This window comes from Stegostoma tigrinum, chromosome 42, assembly GCF_030684315.1.
Source record: "Stegostoma tigrinum isolate sSteTig4 chromosome 42, sSteTig4.hap1, whole genome shotgun sequence".
Lineage (NCBI taxonomy): Eukaryota > Metazoa > Chordata > Chondrichthyes > Orectolobiformes > Stegostomatidae > Stegostoma > Stegostoma tigrinum.
In genome coordinates this window covers 2,602,454-2,622,751 of record NC_081395.1, presented here as the reverse complement: position 1 = coordinate 2,622,751, position 20,298 = coordinate 2,602,454, and the positions used below count along the sequence as shown (strand labels likewise).

General features: G+C 44.8%; 1 protein-coding gene across 3 annotated transcripts in view; it reads left to right on the top strand.

Moving 5' to 3' along the window:
* Nucleotides 1-20,298, top strand: part of rcor2 (REST corepressor 2) — a 76,213-nt gene that overhangs the window by 8,239 nt on the left and 47,676 nt on the right. For 2 of the 3 annotated variants that reach the window (XM_048525008.1, XM_048525006.2), the window contains exons 2-3: nt 11,612-11,657; nt 12,312-12,380. In XM_048525008.1, coding sequence (XP_048380965.1) covers nt 11,639-11,657; nt 12,312-12,380 — 88 coding nt within the window. In that variant the 5' untranslated portion in view covers nt 11,612-11,638. Of the gene's footprint in view, nt 1-11,611; nt 11,658-12,311; nt 12,381-20,298 lie in introns of those variants that run through there. The other variant, XM_048525007.2, reaches the window with a different exon arrangement.

The window sequence follows — 20,298 nt, the reverse complement described above, 5'->3', positions numbered from 1 at the left end:
GGCAAGAAGTAATGAGCATGCATCACAGAGATCAGTGCTAAGAACACAACTGTTTAGAATTTATACAAATGATTTGGATGGAGGGTTGGAAGCGATGATTGTTACGTTTGCTGATTACACCATATAGGTAGCAAAGTATGTTGCGAAGATGACACAAGGGAGTATTGATTGGTTAAGTGACTCTGGCAAATGTAGTACATAGTGTGGAACAATGTGAAAATGTCCGATTTGACAGGAAGAATAAAAATAAGTATATTAACTAAATGGCGAGAGATTGTAGAGCTCTGAGACGTCGAGGGATTTGTGTGACCTATTGCATGAATCACAAAAGGTTAGTCTGCAGATACAGCAAGTAATCAGGAAAACTAATCAGATGTTATCTGTTTTTGCGAGGGGAATTGAATATAAAGCCAGGGAGGTTATGCTTTAGTTATACAGAGTGAGACTACATCTGGAGTAGAGTGTACAGTATTGGACTCTTTATTTAAGGGAGGAAGTAAATGTGTTGAACGCAGCTGAGAGAAGGTTTACCAAACTGATAACGGGCATGGGCAGGTTGTCTTTTGAGGAAGGGTTGGACAGGCTGGGTTTGTATCCACTGGAGTTAAGGAGAGAAAGAGGCAACTATTTGAAACTTGAGATCCGGAGTGATCCTAACAGGGTAGATATGGAGATGATGTTTCGTATTATAGAGTCATACAGCATAGAAACAGACCCTTCAGTCCAACCAGTCATGCCGAACATAATCCCAGGCTAAATTAGTCCCACCTTCCTGCTCCTGGCCCATGTCCCTCCAAACCTTTCCTATTCATGTACTTATCCAAATGTCTTTTAAACATTGTAACTGTACCCACATCCACCACTTGCTCAGGAAGTTCATTCCACACATGAACCACAGTCTGTGTAGTAGTTTGCCCCTTCATGTCCTTTTTTTAGATTTCTCACTTTTTAAAAATTCATTCCCTAGTCTTGAAATCCCTCATTTTGGGAAAAAGACACCTACCATTAACCCTATCTATACCCTTCATGAGTCACTCTAGAATGAGGAATCACTTTTTAAAAACCAGTGGTCACCCATTTACAACAAAGATGAGGGGAAGAATTTTCACCCATGTGTCTGTAGGACACTCCTTCTCAAAAGGCACTGGAATGCTTGAATATTTTTTAAGGCAAAGGTGGATAGATTCTTGATAAGCAAGATGGTGAGATGTTATCAGAGGTTAAAGTCTGATCAACAGAGTCAAAAAGAGGAAAATTGTGTTTAGCAAGTTTATTAAGCGTTCATTGAGGATTTATGCAGATCCAGCACAGCTCCTTACTTGGAAGGACTGAAAATGTACTGTTGCAGAAAGTTCTCCTGCACATATTGTCGGAAGTTCTCCCCTCCCTTGCCCCAGACTTCACCTTTTTCCCAGTCTACCCTAGGGTAATTGAAATCACCAACTACTTTTGTTTGAGACCTCCTCTGAATAACATTTTGAAAAAGGTATACCATATTTATTAGGTGCTGTAATAGCACCTATTAGAGGTGGCAAACACACGATCTGATCCTAGGAAGTGAGGCAGGCCAAGTGGAGAATGTCAGAGTTGGACAGCATACCTCAGATGTTCTCGTTTTTCAAGGACCACAAGCTCCCTGCAGTGGTCGAAAACACCCTCGACCGTGTCTCTCGCATTTCCCGCAACTCATCCCTCACACCCCGTCCCTGCAATGACAACCGAAAAAGAATCCCCCTCATCCTCACGTACCACCCCACCAATCTCCGGATCCAACGCATCATCCTCCGACACTTCTGCCATCTGCAATCCGACCCCACCACCAAAGATATTTTCCCCTCCCCACCCTTGTCTGCTTTCCGGAGGGACCACTCTTGCTGTGACTTCCTGGTCCGGTCCACACTCCCTTCCAGCCCCCACCACTCCGGGCACTTTTCCCTTCAACCGCAGGAAGTGCTACGCCTGCCCCTACACCTCCTCCCTCACCACCATCCCAGGCCTCAAGAAGACTTTCCACATCAAGCAGATGTTCACCTGCACATCTGCTGATGTGGTATACTGCATCCGCTGCACCCATTGTGTCCTCCTGTACATCAGGGAAACCAAGCCGAGGCTTGGGGACCGCTTTGGAGAACACCTATGCTTGGTTCGCAATAAACAGTCGCGAACCATTTCAACTCCCCCTCCCATTCCTTAGGCGACATGTCCATCCTGGGTCTCCTGCAGTGCCACAATGATGCCACCCAAAGGTCGCAGGAACAGCAACTCATATTCCGCTTGGGAATCCTGCAGTCCAATGGTATCAATGTGGATTTCACAAGCTTCAAAATCTCCCCTACCCCACCGCATCCCAAAACCAGCCCAGTTCGTCCCTGCTTCCCTAACCCGTTCTTCCTCTCACCTATCCTCTCCTCCCACCTCAAGCTGCATCCCCACTTCCTACCTACTAAACTCATCCCGGCCCCTTGACCTGTCCGTCCTACCTGGACTGGCCTATCCCCTCCCTACCTCTCCACCTACACTCACCCTACTGGCGCCATCCCTGCCGCGTTGACATGTCTGTCTCCTCTCAACCTATCTTCTCCTCTATCCATCTTCGATCCGCCTCCCCCTCTCTCCCTATTTATTTCAGATTCCCCTTCCCCTCCCCCATTTCCGATGAAGGGTCTAGCCTTGAAACGTCAGATTTCCTGCTCCTAAGATGCTGCTTGGCCTTGGATTCTCCAGCACCTGCAGTTCCTATTATCTCTGATTAGAGATAGTCAGCATGGTTTTGTGCAAGGGAAATCATGTCTCATACACTTGATTGAGTTTTTTGAGGAGGTAACCAAGGAGACTGACGAGGACAGAGCAATAGACATTGTTTACTTGGACTTTAGTAAAGCCTTTGACGAGGTTCCGCAAGGTAGACTAATTAGTGAAGTGAAATCACACGGGATTCAGGGTAAGCGTGCCACTTGGATACAAAATTGGCTTAACGCCAGAAGACAATGAGTGATGATGGAGGGTTTCTCAGACTAGAGACCTGTGACTAACGGTGTTCCACAGGGATCGGTGCTGGGCCCGCTTTTGTCATTTATATAAATGATTCAGGTGAGAATATAGAAAGCATGGTTAGTAGTTTGCGGATGACACCAAGATTGGTGATATAGTGAATAGTGAAGAAGGTTATCTAAGATTACAAAGAGATATTGATCAATGGTCTGAAGAGTGGCAAATGGAGTCTGGATAAATGCGAGATATTGCATTTTGGAAAACAAATAAAGGCAAGACTTACACAATTAAAAGTAGGGCCTTGGGCAGTGTTGGAGGACAGAGAGACCTAGTAATTCAGTTACATAATTCTTTGAAATTTACATCACATATAGATAGGGTGGTTAAAAAGATGTTTAGCATGCTTTCCGTCATTGCTCAGACCTTTGAGTATAGGAGTTGAGGCATTATGTTGGGATTGTACTCATTAGAGTTTAGAAGGTTGAGGAGAGATCTCATAGAAACTTACAAGATAACATATGGTTTAGAAGGGGTGGACGTTAGGAAGTTGTTTGCGTTAGGTGGGGAGACTAGGACCCGTGGGCACAGCCTTAAAATTCGAGGGGGTAAATGTAAAACTGAAATGAGACGACATTTCTTCAGCCAGAGAGTGGTGGGCTTGTGGAATTCATTGCTGCAGAGTGCAGTGGAGGCCGGGACGTTGGATGCCTTCAAGGCAGAGATCGACAAATTCTTGATCTCAAAAGGAATCAAGGGCTACGGGGGGAGTGCAGGGAAGTGGTATTGAAATGCCCATCAGCCATGATTTAAATGGCGGAGTGGACTTGATGGGCCGAGTGGCCTTACTTCCATTCCTTTGTCTTATGGTCTCATGGTTGTACAGGACATCGGTGCAGCCTCCTCTAAAGGACTGTGTTCGGTTCTGGTGTTCCTGTTATTAGCAAAGATAATACTGAGCTGGACAGGGTTCAGAAGAGATTTACCAGGATGTTGCCACAAGTGGATGGTTTAAGTGATAAGGAGAGGCCAGGTAGAACAGAACAGTACAGGCCCTTCGGCCCACTGTGTTGTGTTGACATAGTATCCTGTTCTAAGATCAAACTACCATGCATATCCTACATTTTGCTATCACACACGTGCCTATCCAAGAGTCGTTTAAATGTCCCTAATGTATTTGACTCCACTAAAACCACTAGCAGTGTTTTCCACGCACTGACCACTCTCTGTATAAGGAACCTACCTCTGACATCTGCCCTATATCTTCCTCTAATCTCCCCATACCTTCCTCCAATCACCTTAAAATTATGCCCCCTCGTAATAGTCATTTTCACCCTGGGGAAAGAAGTCTTATGCTTTTCCAAATAAACATAAACACTATCTCTCAGAATCCTCTCCAATAATTTGCCCACCACAGAAGTAAAACTGACTGGTCTGTAATTCTCAGGATTATCTCTATTCCCTTTCTTGAAGAGGGGAATAACATTTGCCACTCTCCAATCATCTGGCACAACTCCACTGGACAGTTAGGACACAAAGATCATCACCAAAGGCACAATAATCTCTTCCCTCGCTTCCCGTAGCAACCTTGGGTATATCCCGTCTGGCTCAGAGAACTTATCTATCTTCATGTTTTTCAAAATGTCTAGCACATCCTCCTTCCTGACATCCACCTGTTCGAGCATATCAGCCTGTTTCACGATGCCCTCATCATCGTCAAGGTCCCTCTCACTAGTGAATACTGAAGCAAAGTATTCATTAAGGACCTCACCTACCTCCTCCAACTCCGTGCACAAGTTCCCTCCGCTATCCCTGATCGGCCCAACCCTCACTGGCCATCCTCTTGTTCCTCGCATAAGTGTAGAATGCCTTGGATTGTCCTTTATCCTAGTTGCTCCTCCCCCCAATTAAATACTTTCCTGTACTGTCTGCTCCTACCCTTCTCCATGACTATAGTAGATCACCTTCACCAAAATGTTGCCCCACTGAGAGATCTGACACTTGGCCTGGTTTGTTGCCAAGCGCTAGATCCAATATGGCCTCTCCACTAGTCTTCCTATCTACATATTGAGTCAGAATTCCTTCCTGGACACACCTGACAAAGTTTGCTGCATCCAGACTATTTGCACTTAGGAGGTTCCATTCGATAATAAGGAAGTTGAAGTCACCCATGACAACAACCCTGTTACTTCTGCACCTTTCCAAAATCTGCGCCCCAATTTGTTCTTCAGTGTCTCTGTTGCTATTGGGGAACGGGTGGGGGGGTGGGGGGTTGGTTCTATAGAAAACTGCTCCCTTCCTGTTTCTGACTTCCACCCATGCTGACTCTGTTGACAAACCCTCCTCGAAAACCTCCTTTTCTGCAACTGTGATATCGTCCCTGATTAGCAATGCCACTCCCCCATCTCTTTTACCGCTCTCCCCATTTCTTTTGAGGCATCTAAACCCTGGAATATCCAACAACCATCCTTGCCCCTGTGTTATCCAAATTTCTGTAATGGCCACAGCATTGTAGCTCCAAGTACTGATCCTTGCTCTAAGTTTGTCACCCTTATTCCTGACACTTCTTGAGTTAAAATAAACACACTTCAACCTGTCACACTGACGGTAACTTTGCCCTATCAACTGTCTATCCTTCCTCACAGACTCTCTGCATACCGTACCTGCCTGTACACCAAATACCCTATCCTCTAATCTGTAGCTCTGGTTCCTCTCCCTCTCCCAAACTAGTTTAAACCTCATCAAAGGTATCCCAATGATCCACATACCTGAAGCCCGCCTTCCTACACCTGCTCTAGCCACGTGTTCAGCTGCACTTGCTCTGTATTTCTAGGTTGGGACTTTTTTCACCAGAGCATTGGAGGCTGAGATGTGATCTTATAGAGGTTTATAAAATATTGAGGGATGTAGATAAGGTGAATGGCAGGTATCTTTTCCCTCGAGTGGGAGATTTCAAGACTGGGGGCATATTTTTAATGTGAGAAGAGAAAGATTAAAAAAAGATGTGAGGGGCAGTTTTTGCTTAAACAGAGAGTAGTTCATGTGCAGAATGAATTTCCAGAGGAACGGGTGGATGCAGGTACAGTTACAACATTTAAAAGACATTTAGATAAGTATGTGAATAAGAAATGTTTGGATGGATGTGGCCAAGCACAGGCAAGTGGGACTAGTTTAGTTGGGATTATGGTCAGCATGGACTGGTTAGTCCAAAGGGTCTGTTTCCATGCTGTATGACTCTATGAATCTATGTCTTATCTAATTCCCTTTTGAAAGTTTCATTTTAATCTGTTTCTATCCCCCACCCCACCAGCAGGCTGCATGTTGCAGATCACAACAAATCACATTTTTAAATGGATTATTCTCGCACTGGTGCAGTATTACAAAGATCAGTAGTAGGACCCCAAATTCTCTAAATCTATGTCTGTGTTTTGGACGCGGTGTCCAAATGTAATATTTCCAAGTTCATGGATGACTCAAAACTAGAATGAAATATGTGCCCATAAGGAGGATGCAAAGCAGCATCAAGAGGATTGGGACAGATTAGTAGTGTGTACAAGGGCCTATGCGTTCTTGTTGATGAGTAACCTAAGGCTAACATGCAAGTGCAGCAAGTTATTGGGAAGGTTCATGGTATGTTAGTCTTTATCGCAAGAGGATTACTGAAGTCTTGCTTCAATTGTACAGGAGCTTAATTAGGCTACACCTGGATATTATTGCCATAGAGAGAGTGCACTGAATGTTCATTAAGCAAAGGAAAAGAACTGTGGATGCTGGAAATCAAACTCAACACAGAAATTGCTAGAAAAACTCAGCAGGTCTGGCAGTATCTGTATAGAGAAATCCAAGTCAATGTTTTAGGTCCCAGTGACCCTTCTTCAAAACTGATGGTTGCTAGGAAAATGTTGGTATTTATTAAGAAGATGGGGAGGTGGGGGGAGGAGTAAATGATAGATGGAGATAGAGCCCAAGGAGAGAGAAAGAACAGTTTGACAGACAAAGAAGTGGGTAAAGGTCAGGGTTGGAGAATGGGACTATTAGTAGCTGACAATGGGTTGTGTGTGGTAGCAGTCAATGTGATGACAAGACCTGGCGTGAGAGGTTTGGGAAAAGCACATGCAAGAATGTGCTGAAGCCCTAAAGTTGAACTTGATATTGAGTACAGAAGCCTGCAGAGGCCCCAAATAGAAAATGAGGTTCTGTATTCCCAGCTTGTACTTCACTGGAGCACTGCAGCAAGCCTGAGACAGAGATGTTAGCCAGGGAACATGGTGGTGTGTTGAAGTGACAGGCAAGTGGAACCTCGGTCAGTTTTGTGGACAGTATGTAGGTGTTCTGCAACATGGTCACCTGTCTGTGCTTTGTTTCCCCAATGCAGAGGGACCACATTGTGAGCAGTGAATACAGTCAACTAGATTGAGTGAGGTGCAGATGCAGGCTGCTTCAACTGGAAGGCCTCCGATACTTGGGGGAATTGTTACACTTTCTGTGATTGCAGGGGAAGGTGCCATGGGCTGAGGGTAGTGTTGAGAGTGGACCAGGTGTTCCAGAGGGAATGGCCCCTTTGGAAGGCTGACAGGGAGGGGAGGGGAATATGTGTCTGGTGGTGACATCCCTCTGGAGGTGGGGGGAACTTGCAGCTGTTGATTTTATAGATGTGGATGCTGGTGGGATGGTAGGTGAGGACAAGGAAGAATCCTATTGCTGTTGTGGGAAGAGAAAGAGAGGGTGAGGGCTGGTGTAGGAGATGGGTCAGACCTGACTGAGGGCCCCATCAACCACCTATGTGTATGTGAGTTGAAGTTCACCTGACTTGTTTTTGGGGTGATCTGACTGTCCCATTAGCAGAGGACCTGAATAAGAGGTGATCTTGTTGAAAGTTTAAAAATTACTTAAAGGATTAGGTAGGGTAAATGAAGCTAAGATATTTGCACTGGTTGGGGAGTCCCGGGCAATTTTGAAAATAAGGGAGCGGCCACTTAGGACTGAGATGCAGATTTTCTTTACTTGGAAGATGGTGAATATTTGAAATGCTGTAATTTTGAGGGCTGTGGAAGCTCTGTTTAGTGTAGAGACAGATTTATAAATACTATAAATATAAAGGAAGAAAACTATTGAAGTGGATGATCAGCTATGGTCATATCGAAAGACAGCACAGGATTGAAGAGCTAAAAGGCTTACTCCTCTTCCTATGTTGTCCCTCTGGTTCTTTTGCTGATTCTTTTCAGCTTTGGTCCCTCTGGTTACTGACCTCTGCCCTTGGAAACAGGATCTTCCTATGTATCAGAATTCTTCCTGATTTTTGAATGCTTCAATTAAACCTCCTCTTCACATACTCTGCTGTAAGAAGCACAATCATAGCTTCTTCAGACTCATTGTCACAGGCTAGTGTTGATTTTGTTGAAGTAATGTATTGTTTAGTTTTCTGATATTGTTGAAAATACAAACATGTACACATGGTGAGAGAGGGAGTGTAACATCATCAACGTTTAATCTATTTCTTTATATTGTGGGATAGACTCCAGGTTTGAAACTGTCTCCTTGATAACAGCCAGGTGGCACTGTCCAGCTTTCTTTGGCACCATCTTCTGTATGAAGTTTTCATGCTGAAACTTCTGTCTGCTATTCTGTTCAGTAACACCTATCTCAGACGTGTCAAAGTCAGACTAGCCACTGATGGCATCCCTTACTTTGCCTCCTCTCCACCCACCTTCCACACCCACCCACAACCCCCCCATCCTGTCCCTTTTGTCCCTTCTGTCTCACCTTGCCTCCCTTGACCCACTTCTGTGCCCTAACCCCTCCCCACCCATGCAGATCTGAAGCCACTAAAAGGACTTTAATATGGTTTGCAGCAACAGCTAGGATCACAAATGTTTTGTCGCTACAAGGGTCTGAGTCATCTGGTGTGAGGATTTCTTCAGTATTGGGGATCTCAGATATTCATGTGGTGCTTATTTCCCTGGGTCAATGCTAGGAATAGGCCATGAAAAAATTCTCTTCTGCTATCTGTACTTCCCTTTCTGAGATTTATCATCCCTAAAGTATTAAGTGCTTTGTTTTCTGAATTGAGATTCCTTTGAACATGTGGGTTTCCTCACATTGAATCCTGATGTGTGCTTACATAAAATATGTTTTTCCAAGTGTCTCATCCTTCTTGGTTTATGTCCTTCTGATTCTGTCTCTTTGTCTCCCAGCACAACATCACCCGATCTTATAAAGGGCTGCTGTGAGTGTGAGAGGTGTTGTTTTGGTAATTGCAACAGGAAAGGTCCCTGGAGGATCTCCAGATCTCTATTCCTGAATTTTTCCATCCTGGTTTTTTCCATCCCCGAGTGAATAATTGAAAGCTGCCTTCACTACTAACATCATTGCCTTCCTTGTTGATTTGATTGCAATGTTCTTCCATCTGCTGATTTGCAGTGCAGACTCAGCAACGTTCTGTTACCTCCGTTGAACTCCTGTTAAAGTTGGAAATCAAGGAGGTCATGGGCAGGGCCTGGCTTTAGAAATTTTGAACGCGTAGTGGGGGAGTTCAGGGAAGAAAAGGGCAGCAGGAGAACCAATGATTATTGCAAACATGGGACATGAGGCTTTGACACAAGTTGCACCTGACAGTGTCAGCAAAGAAGTGATTAGGCCTCACATCTGTTTTTCAATGCCAATTACGGAAGCGCATGCAGTGCAGAACTAGGAACTAGTAAGCACAGTGTTATCACAGAAACAGCACGCAGTATCAACAGAGATATACACTAATGTATAAAGAGTGCAGATTGACTTAAAACCAAATGGATGTGATGCTGGGAGATTGGCTATGAGAAGGGCAACTTCAATAAGGCCTGTAAATGTTTGCTTGTCCTCGACTGTTTATGTTCTGAAAGAAATGTAAATGTTCCTAGAAGATACGAAAATAAACCCACCATGTTTCGCCCATGGCGCTGGTGTTAGTTTCACCTGCACGTCAATACTCATCTTTCTTAATGCCACCTTGCTCAATCTTCACTAATCATGCATTAATTCTTAAAGCCCTCTTCAATACTTTGACCAATTAGATTCAGAAATGGTGATAACGGTATATGTTGTGTTATGATTTGGAGACAGATAGCCAATCCAAATCAGCCTTTCTACCTCGTAACACGATAAAAATTAAATTGAGATGCCTCAAAATTGACTGCAATGGTTCCTAACCAGACTTTTGAATAACCAGCCCCAGACTCTGTGAATAATCAATTCTAGACATCTATCTTCTGCTTGAGAATAAGATCTTTTCCAGACTTACTGGAACCAATTCACAGATACTGACCCCATTGATAGCCAACTTCTGCTGTCTGTTTAAACATAATGCTCTTCTCTGGTGATGAAGCATCTGCAGAATCTTTTGATCAGGAACCAATCTGCAATTAACTATCAGGCTTGGCCTCACAAATAAACAAAAGCCTATTTGGTTTGATTTCCTTTTAACACAAGCTGTTACCCACAGTCCAAAAGTCATCTTTAGCTCACAGTTCCTAGCTGACAGCTTCAAACCAAAATGACAAAAGAATAAGGTAAAAATCATGAAAAATCGGTGAGCGATCTAACAATTGAATACAAAATAGAGCCCTTTTAAAAACTATATATTATTAACTAAGTTAGGTAAGAGTTCACTGAACATAAAAATGTAAAAAAACAGGAATAAGTGACAGTTTGTTTCGAGCACTTTTGTTCAGTCTTCACTTTGAACAAAACAGGCTCCAAAATGGAGAAGAATTTAAAATGCGAGTGAGAAAGGAAAACACATCATGATCAGTTCAAGGGAGCATCAATAACCATTGACTCTGTTGGTATGACTTTTTATCTGGAGTAGAGCATACTATAGTTTGACATGAGAGATTCATAAGTTTTGCTGGCTGGGCCAGCATAAATTGCTGAGCTTTAGTCCTGGAATAGGTAGTGCTGAGACATATTCTTGAACTGCTGCAGTCTTTGTGTAGGTAGACCCACAGTTCTGTTAGGGAGAATGTTTTGAAGGAGTAATGCTGAAAGAATGATAATATATTTCTAAGTCATGATGGTGAATGTCTTGGAGGGGAACTTTCAGGTGGTTTACATATATCTGCTGCCTTTCTTCCATATGGCAGTGATCGTGTATTGGAAGGTGCTATTCAAGTAGCCTTGATGAGTTGTAACTGTGCATCTTGTAGATGGTACACACTGCTGCCACTGAACATCAATTGTGGTGGGAGGTGTTGGTGGATGTGCCAGTCAAGTGGGCTGCTTTGTCCTGGATGTTGTCAAACATCTTGAGTAATGTTGGAGGTACACTTCTTGAGGCAGTGTGGGGGGTATTCCCTCATAGTCCTGACTTGCAAATGGTGGTGAGTTACTTGCTGCTGAATTACTAACCTCAGACATACTCTCGGAGCCACAGTATATCTATGACTTGTCTAGATCAGTTTATGGTCAACATTCCTCGCTCTCAACCCAAATAGATTAACCACATTTAATTCATTTACTATTTCTGAAACCATGTGTTTAAATTAGCTGTTAGTTTATACTGTAAAAGTAATCTGTTGTGTGAGAAGTGCTTTGTGACATTTCAATTAGAAAGGTCCTGTCTAAAAGTGAATTTTACTTGTTTCAACAGATTAAGAAAGGTCACAGGACACCAGAAATGAATGTAACAAAAGATGGTAAGCAAATTCCCAAAACACCATAAGCATTGTAGTTTATCTCTAATCATGTTGACGTCTTGCCATTTACCAACAATGCATTAAATTATCTTCTGCCCCTGCTCTGTTTCTGTGAACTTTCCTATTGCAAATCCTATGATCACATTTTTAACTATCCCACTATTGTGGCTCTACAACACAATTTGCAGCATTATTATAGCATTATAGCTGGCACCAATTACAATCCCTCCCTAAACCTCCTGGACTCTCTTACTCTCTTCACATCACCACTTAAAATCAAAAGTTTGGACCATATTTTTAGGTCTAGTAGCTTTTTAGCTCTCCTCTTTACAGTTGGTTTTTGATCAGATTACTATAAAGCACATAGGGGTGTTTTCTGGATGAAAGGTGCTAAATAAATGCAATTTATATATGTTCAGCTACTGCATTTTTTTAGCTAGTTCTTTTTAACTTCTAATTTCATTGTAATGAAAGGCCAGGAACTCAGATATTTTTCACTGGAGGGCCATTCTGAGTCTGCATAGGAAAAGGTCAGGACTGGAGGCCAATAAAATGTAATGTGAATTAGTGAAAAACTTAAGATAAAATAGACATTTGTTTGATCAGTCGTATGTTGGATTCCTCAGGATTAAAGTCATTGGTGTTTATCTGCAGGCTCTCCCGTTCCCATTGGAGCTCGAAACCACAAGGATCACTGGCTGACTAAGCGGACTACATTGATAAGTGAGTGAGATCCCTTGTTTTGAAAAAGATTTCTCTCTGATACCTTGCCAGGTTACTTGGGCATGAGATGAGGATGTGGGCCTTATTAGTTATTTACCCGTAGGGAGCATTATTACGAGGCCTGATCCTTCCTTTGTGTAGATGTGCCCATGACCCTGACCTTCAAGTGGGGTCAGGAAACTGTTGAAATCCCTTCTTTTATTCCATTTGAAAGTGGCTGTAAAATCCAGCACTCATTTGGTCAGAGTGTAAATTTGATGCTCTCTCCCACATGTTCCTCATAGTGGTACTGAAAGGGGCAGTTGTTAACTGCGTGTGATTCATTTCCATACGTATGAATTTAGAAAGAGAAATAGGCCACTCGAGCGTGTTCTGCCATTTAGCTGATCTGATAATTCCACATTCAAACCTACCCCCGAAAACTTTCCGCTGCCCCCTTGCTTCTCAAGAATCAATCTACATCTGTTTGAAAAATATTCAAAGACTCTGCTTCCCTTGCCTTTTGAGGAAGAGAATTCATGGTGGAGGATACCCACAGCTTATAAGAACTTCAAGAAAGTCAGGGAGCAGAGATAAGAGTTGGGTCTGTCACTAAGGACAAGGTGCTAGGGAACCTGAAAGATTAAATGGTGGATAAATCACCCAGACCAGCCAGACTACACTGCAGGGTTCTGAAGGATTTAATTGGGTGATGGTGGTATTGGTGGTAATCTTCCAGGAATCACTTGAGTCAGGGAGGCTCCCAAAGGACTGGAAAATGTCTAATCTAATAGATGCATTTAAGAAGGGAGGGGGACAGAAAATGGGAAATGATAGGCCAGTTAGCCTGACCTAGATCATTAGTAAGATTTTAGAGTCCATTATTAGGAATGAGATTGCAGAGTATTTGGATGTGCATGGTAAATTAAGGCTGAGTCAGCATGGCTTTGTCAAGGGGAGGTCATGCTTGATAAATCTGTTAGAATTCTTTGAGGAAGGAATGAGCAAGTTAGACAAAGGAGAGCCAGTGTATGTGATCTATGTTGATTTCTAAAGGAACTTTGACAAGGTGCCGCACAGGAGGCTGCTAAATAACATAAGAGCCCATGGTGTTAGGGGCAGAAAGTAGGGATTAAGAGGTCTTAAAGTAGAGGGACAGGTATTATTGTGAAGGTGAGAAGGCTAGACAAGGACTTGGACAGGCTAGGAGAATGGGCAAAAAAGTAGCAGATGGAATACCATGTGGGAAAGCTATGCAAGTTTGACAGGAAGAATAGAGGTGTAGACAATTTTGTAAATCAGGAAAGACTTTGTAAATCTAAAGCGCAAAGGAATTTAGGATTCAGGATTCTCTTAAGGTTAACACAAGGTCATAAGATATAGGAGCAAAATTAGCCCATTTGGCCCATCAAGTATGCTCTGTCATTTGATCATGGCTTGTATGTTTCTTAACTCTGTTATCTTGCCTTCTCCCCATAACCCTTCATCCCCTTACTAATCAAAACCTATTTGTCAAAGGCTTGGCCTTCCGCAGCCTTCTGCAGCAATGCGTTCCACAGATTAACCACCTTTTGACTGAAGAAATTCCTCCTTGTCTCAGTTCTAACAATCCAATTCAGTTGGCAGTTAGGAAGGCAAATACAATGTTAGCATTAATTTTGAGAGAGCTAGAATACAAGAATAGGGGTATACTGCTAAGGCTGTGTAGTGTTCAGGACTGCAATTGTGAGCAGTTTTGGGTCCCATATCTAAGGAAGGATGAGCTGGCCTTGTAGGAGGTCCAGAGGAGGTTTACAAGAATTATTCTGGGGATGAAAGGCTTGTCATATGGGGAGCAGTTGAGGACTCTGAGTCTGTACTGGATGGAGTTTAGAAGGATGGGAGGGATCTCATTGAAATTTACAGAATACTGACAGATCAGATGTGGAGATGTTTCCAGTAGTAGGAAAGACTAGGACCCAAGGGCACAGTATCAGAGTGAAGGGATAACCTTTTAGAAGTTTACAAGGAGAAGGTAGGTGAATGGTTTTGAGCAATATACCAGCCATGATTGAATGATGAAGCAGACTTGATGGGCTGAATATCCTAATTCTACTCCTATATCGTATGATCTTATAGAATATCTGCCCTTTGTGAGAGAGAATTTCTGCCTGTCTCTGTCTTAACTCTAGTTCCTTGTCCCAGCTTGGCAGTGTCCTGGCCTATTACAGAACAGGTGGTGGTCATTTAACCCTTCGTCAATCAAATTATGGCTAATTTGTGTTTTGACACCATTTTCCTTGTTCAGCTAACCTCACACACGTTGCGAGAACATGGGGTCTATGAGGTGGGGTGAGATGGGGTAGTGGTGGTAGGAAGGAAAATTAAATTGGGCCACTCCCAAATAAACCACATGAGATGGTTGCTTTGAGAAAAATGTTGGGGTGAATAATCTCTTATTAGCTCACTGCATTGCAGTGGCTTGCCCCTTTAAGAGAGACCAGCTGACTTGGTGGCCTATGTGGGCAGACTGTCTGTAGTGGCTCTTTGTCAAGTCTCAGACAAAAGACCTTCTGCTGCCTCTTCAGTCTGTCTGAACTCACAGGCAGCGTGTGTGTGCGTGCATGTGTGTGGGTGGGTGAAAGTGGGGGCAGGGAATCACATCACCGTCGTGATCCCTTCACTGCACTCAGCATCCTAAATCCCCACCCAGCAAGCCACATCAAACGATCCAAGCATGGTGCTCCTGAGAGCTAGCGTTTTTTTTTAAGAAGTCATACACTTTGGTCTGCCCCAGTAAATTCCCTCTCTCCAGCTCTATTTACAAGAGATTTCTGACACATAGCTTTAAAAATAGGACAATAACAGTCATAGCCAACATGGCAGCAAGCTTTGTAGGATAAGTACCATCCTGAATCCTAGCGCAATCCTGGTTCACTCTTCTCACCCTGTACATCTAACCCAGTACTCCTCAGACATCCCTCCCCCTTACTTTGAGGTTTCTTCTAAGCCTTTCTCAGGAGATTACATTGTGGCTAGGCTATGAGAGGGGGATGGGGAAAGGGGGTACGGGAGTGCTGCGAATAATGGTGCTTAAGGCATCTTAAAAGTATGCATGTTACGGAAAGGCTCAGTGCATTGTTTGGGTTTTTTTTTCCAGCCCTTCATTTCTGACTCTTTTGTTTTCTACGTGGCTCTCTTGCTTTTCTATGCTGCCCTTCCAAGCTGCTGCTGCTGCCTCAGCCAATACAGGGCAGTCTCTGTTGCTAGCTCTCTGCTGGGTATTTTGATCTTGCCTTGGACAGGGTGGGGGTGTCAACAGGGTTTTTACTATTGACCTCACTAACCCTGAGGGATTTGGACAGTGTTTATCGACTGATGTCCCTGCCACTCCTTCTGCCAAACTAGTTTAATGTGAACAGGGTTTGGCTGTAATGCCCCCCATAGTTGGTGTGCCAGGAACTCAGCTGGGACCCTGGTAAAGAGCCAATGGTTTCAGGAGAGAAGCGAATTTAAGAGCAGAATTAAAATTGGTGCGGTGGAAATAGTTACTGGGTGACTCCTGGGAACAACATTCCATTCAGTTCCTGTTAAAAATGTGTCCGAATCTTATTGGTCAACTTTTCAAGAATGGGAAGATCCCATGATATACTGTTTGTTCATTGATGTCTTGCCTTCTCGATGCTGGACAAAGAGCCCTTCCTCCAGTGAGGGTAGGGTTATTAACAGGTGCAAGCACTAAGCTGATTTCATTCCCAGCTGAGATCATCTGAGATATTCCAGCCAATTGTCCAATCACAGACTGTCTGCTGCCTCCCTCAGAATCACCCAAGGCTCGACATCAATTTTTAGCAGCCTGTTCAGCTGTGGTTGGCATCACAGTCATGCTTGATTTCAGTCTCACCAAATAACACCACCAACATTCACCAAATAACATGCTTTCCAGTAGTGATTGGGGATTTTGGCATATTAATTATATTCTGTCCAGTTCACGATATCTAGTTGTACCCCAGACAGCCTCTCAGTTGTATAGCTTAGAGCATCCATGTTTGTTTTCTCTCTCTGTCTCTTTTCAGGACCCCTCCCCCAATTGCTCCCAAATCTCATTTGCACATATTAACAATGTGTCAAAAAAACTGCATCATCGTGTTGTGTTGACCTGAAATGAAATGTCGTCTCAAGTGTATAATTCTCTGACTTCCTGTTTTCTCTAATCCAGAGTGAAGTTAAAAATACATGAGCGTTATTACATGTGCACCTTTTACTTTGGTCCAACTTATTCCCAGTTATGTTGAAAAGGCCAGTGGCCAGTAACAGTATTTTAAAAAGCACAGTTCTGTTTGTATTTAATTGGTCGAGGTCCAGTGATGGTTGTACTGAAATGGTCAGTGGCTATTACCTATTGTATTAAAGGCTAGTGCTGGTTGTATTGAAAAGGTTGAGACCCATCGCCAGCTGTATTAAAAAGACCAGTGCTGTATCCTGTGCTAGTTTTATTGAAAGGAGAATTTCCATTGCTGGTTGTATTGAAAGGGCTAATGTCCAGTGCTACATGTATTTAAAAAGCAAGCGCCAGCTGTATTGAAGAGGACAGTGCCCAGTGATGGTCGTATTGAAATAGCCAGTCGCCAGTCTGCAGTATTTACAAGATTGCTTGTATTGAAAGGGCCATTGTCCAATGTCAGTTGTATTGAAAAGGTCAATGTCAATTGTGTTGAAACAGCTGTGTCTATTGAAAGGACAAATAATACCAGTGCCAACTGAAGGGACCAGTATCGTTGTAGTGAAGAGACCTGAGCATATCTTGAGGGGCGTAGAAACAAGTGCTCAGGTATATTGAAAGGGCCTGTGGCAAGTGCTCAGTTCTGTTGAAGGAGCCAGAAATCAGTCGTCTTTCAGGGGCCAATGTTTGATGCCCTGTGTTTTGAAGGGGCTATATCTATTTGTAATGTTGAGTCAGTGTCTGATTGAAGAGTCCAGTGCTCAGCTGTGTGGTCTGGGCTGATGTACAGTGGGGTCACTGCCCAATAGAGCCAGTGCCCTGTTGTGTGGATGGAGCCATTGCCAAGTTGGGGTCAGTGCCCAGTTATGCAGACAAGGCCAATGCCTAGTTGGGGCTAGTGTCCAGTTGTTTGGACAGGACAAGGCCAGTTTCCAGTTCAGTGGATGGAGCTGGTGTCCAGTTCATAGTCATAGAAGCCTACAGCACAGAAAAAAGGCCCTTTGGTCCATCAGTGATAATGGGAACTGCAAATGCTGGAGAATCCAAGATAACAAAGTGTGGAGCTGGATGAACACAGCAGGCCAAGCAGCATCTCGGGAGCACAAAAGCTGATGTTTCGGGACTAGACCCTTCATCAGAGAGGGGGATGGGGAGAGGGAACTGGAATAAATAGGGAGAGAGGGGGAGGTGGACTGAAGATGGAGAGAAAACAAGATAGGTAGAGAGGAGAGTATAGGTGGGGAGGTAGGGAGGTGATAGGTCAGTCCAGGGAAGATGGACAGATCAAGGAGGCGGGATGAGGTGTTAGGTAGGAAATGGAGGTGTGGCTGGAGGTGGGGGGAAGGGATGGTGAGAGGAAGAACAGGTTAGGGAAGCAGAGACAGGCTGGGCTGGTTTTGGGATGCAGTGGGGGGAGGGGAAGAACTGGGTTGGTTTTGGGATGCAGTAGGGGAAGGGGAGATTTTGAAGCTTGTGAAGTCCAAACTGATACCATTGGGCTGCAGGGTTCCCAAGCGGAATATGAGTTGCTGTTCCTGCAACCTTCGGGTGGCATCATTGTGACACTGCAGTAGGCCCATGATGGACATGTCGTCTGAGGAATGGGAGGGGGAGTTGAAATGGTTTGCGACTGGGAGGTGCAGTTGTTCGTTGTGAACCGAGCGGACATGTTCTGCAAAGCGGTCCCCAAGCCTCCGCTTGGTTACTTGAGATGGAGACTGAGGTCCAGGAAGGTGAGGGATGTGTTGTAGATGGCCCAGGTGAACTTGAGGTTGGGGTGGAAGGTGTTGGTAAAGTGGATGAACTGTTCGAGCTCCTCTGGGGAGCAAGAGGCGGTGCCGATACAGTCATCAATGTAACAGAGGAAGAGGTGGGGTTTGGGGCCTGTGTAGGTGCAGAAGAGGGACTGTTCCACGTAACCTACAAAGAGGCAGGCATAGCTTGGGCCTATGCGGGTACCCATGGCCACCCGCTTTGTCTGTAGGAAGTGGGTAACCAGCAAGAAACTGATGTCCATTTCAAGCCCAATGACTCCCACAGCTACCTAGAATACAACTCCTCCCACCCACCCTCCTGCAAACATTCCATCCCCTATTCCCAATTCCTCCGCCTCCGCTGCATCTGCTCCCAGGATGAGGCATTCCACTCCTGCACATCCCAGATGTCCACGTTCTTCCAGGACCGCAACTTTCCCCCCACGGTGGTCGAGAACGCCCTTGACCACGTCTCCCACATTTCCCGCAACACATCCCTCACACCCCGCCCCCGCCACAACCGCCCCCAGAGGATCCCCCTTGTTCTCACATACCACCCCACCAACCTCCGGATACAACGTATCATCCTCCGACACTTCCGCCATCTACAATTTGACCCCACCATCCAAGCCATTTTTTCATCCCCACCCTTGTCTGCCTTCCGGAGAGACCACTCTCTCCGTGACTCCCTTGTCTGCACCACACTCCCCTCCAACCCCACCACACCCGGCACCTTCCCCTGCATCCGCAGGAAGTGCTACACTTGCCCCCACACCTCCTCCCTTACCCCCTTCCCAGGCTCCAAGATGACCTTCCATATCAAGCAGACGTTCACCTGCACATCTGCCAATGTGGTATATTGTATCCATTGCAACCGGTGTGGCTTTCTCTACATTGGGGAAACCAAGAGGAGGCTTGGGGACCACTTTGCAGAACACCTCCACTCGGTTCGCAACAAACAACTGCACCTCCCAGTCGCAAACCATTTCAACTCACCCTCCCATTCCTCAGACGACATGTCCATCATGGGCCTCCTGCAGTGGCACAATGATGCCACCCAAAGGTTGCAGGAACAGCAACTCATATTCCGCTTGGGAACCCTGCAGCCCAATGGTATCAATGTGGACTTCACAAGCTTCAAAATCTCCCCTTCCCCTACTGCATCCCAAAACCAGCCCAGCTCATCCCCTCCCCCCACTGCATCCCAAAACCAGCCCAGCCTGTCTCTGCTTCCCTGACCTGTTCTTCCTCTCACCCATCCCTTCCTCCCACCTCAAGCCGCACCTCCATTTCCTACCTACCACCTCATCCTGCCTCCTTGACCTGTCCATCTTCCCTGGACTGACCTATCCCCTCCCTACTTCCCCACCTATACTCTCCTCTCTACCTATCTTGTTTTCTCTCCATCTTCGGTCCACCTCCCCCTCTCTCCCTATTTATTCCAGTTCCCTCTCCCCATCCCCCTCTCTGATGAAGGGTCTAGGCCCGAAACGTCAGCTTTTGTGCTCCTGAAATGCTGCTTGGGCTGCTGTGTTCGTCCAGCTCCACGCTTTGTTACCTTTGGTCCATCCCTTCTGCACTGGTAAAAAACAAACGCCAACCTATTTTAATCCTATTTTCCAGCACTTCGCCTGCAGCCTTGTATGGCTTGGCATCGCAGTTGTGTGGATGGGGCCAATGTCCAGTTACCACCCCACCCCCTTGAGTCTCTGTCCAGGTAGCACTCCCACCAACCATAAATCATAAGGTCAAGGAGTAGAATTAGCCCATTTGGCCCATCAGTCTACTCCTCATTTGATCATGGCTGATATATTTTTCAAACCCTGTACTCCTGGCTTCTTCCCATAACCTTTGATCCCTTGCTAATTGAGAATCTGTCTAACACTCAATTAATTTGGCTTCTACAGCCTTCTGCCGCAGTGACGTCTGCAGATTTGCCATGCTCTGGCTGAAGAAATTTCTCATCCCAGTTTTAAATGGTTGC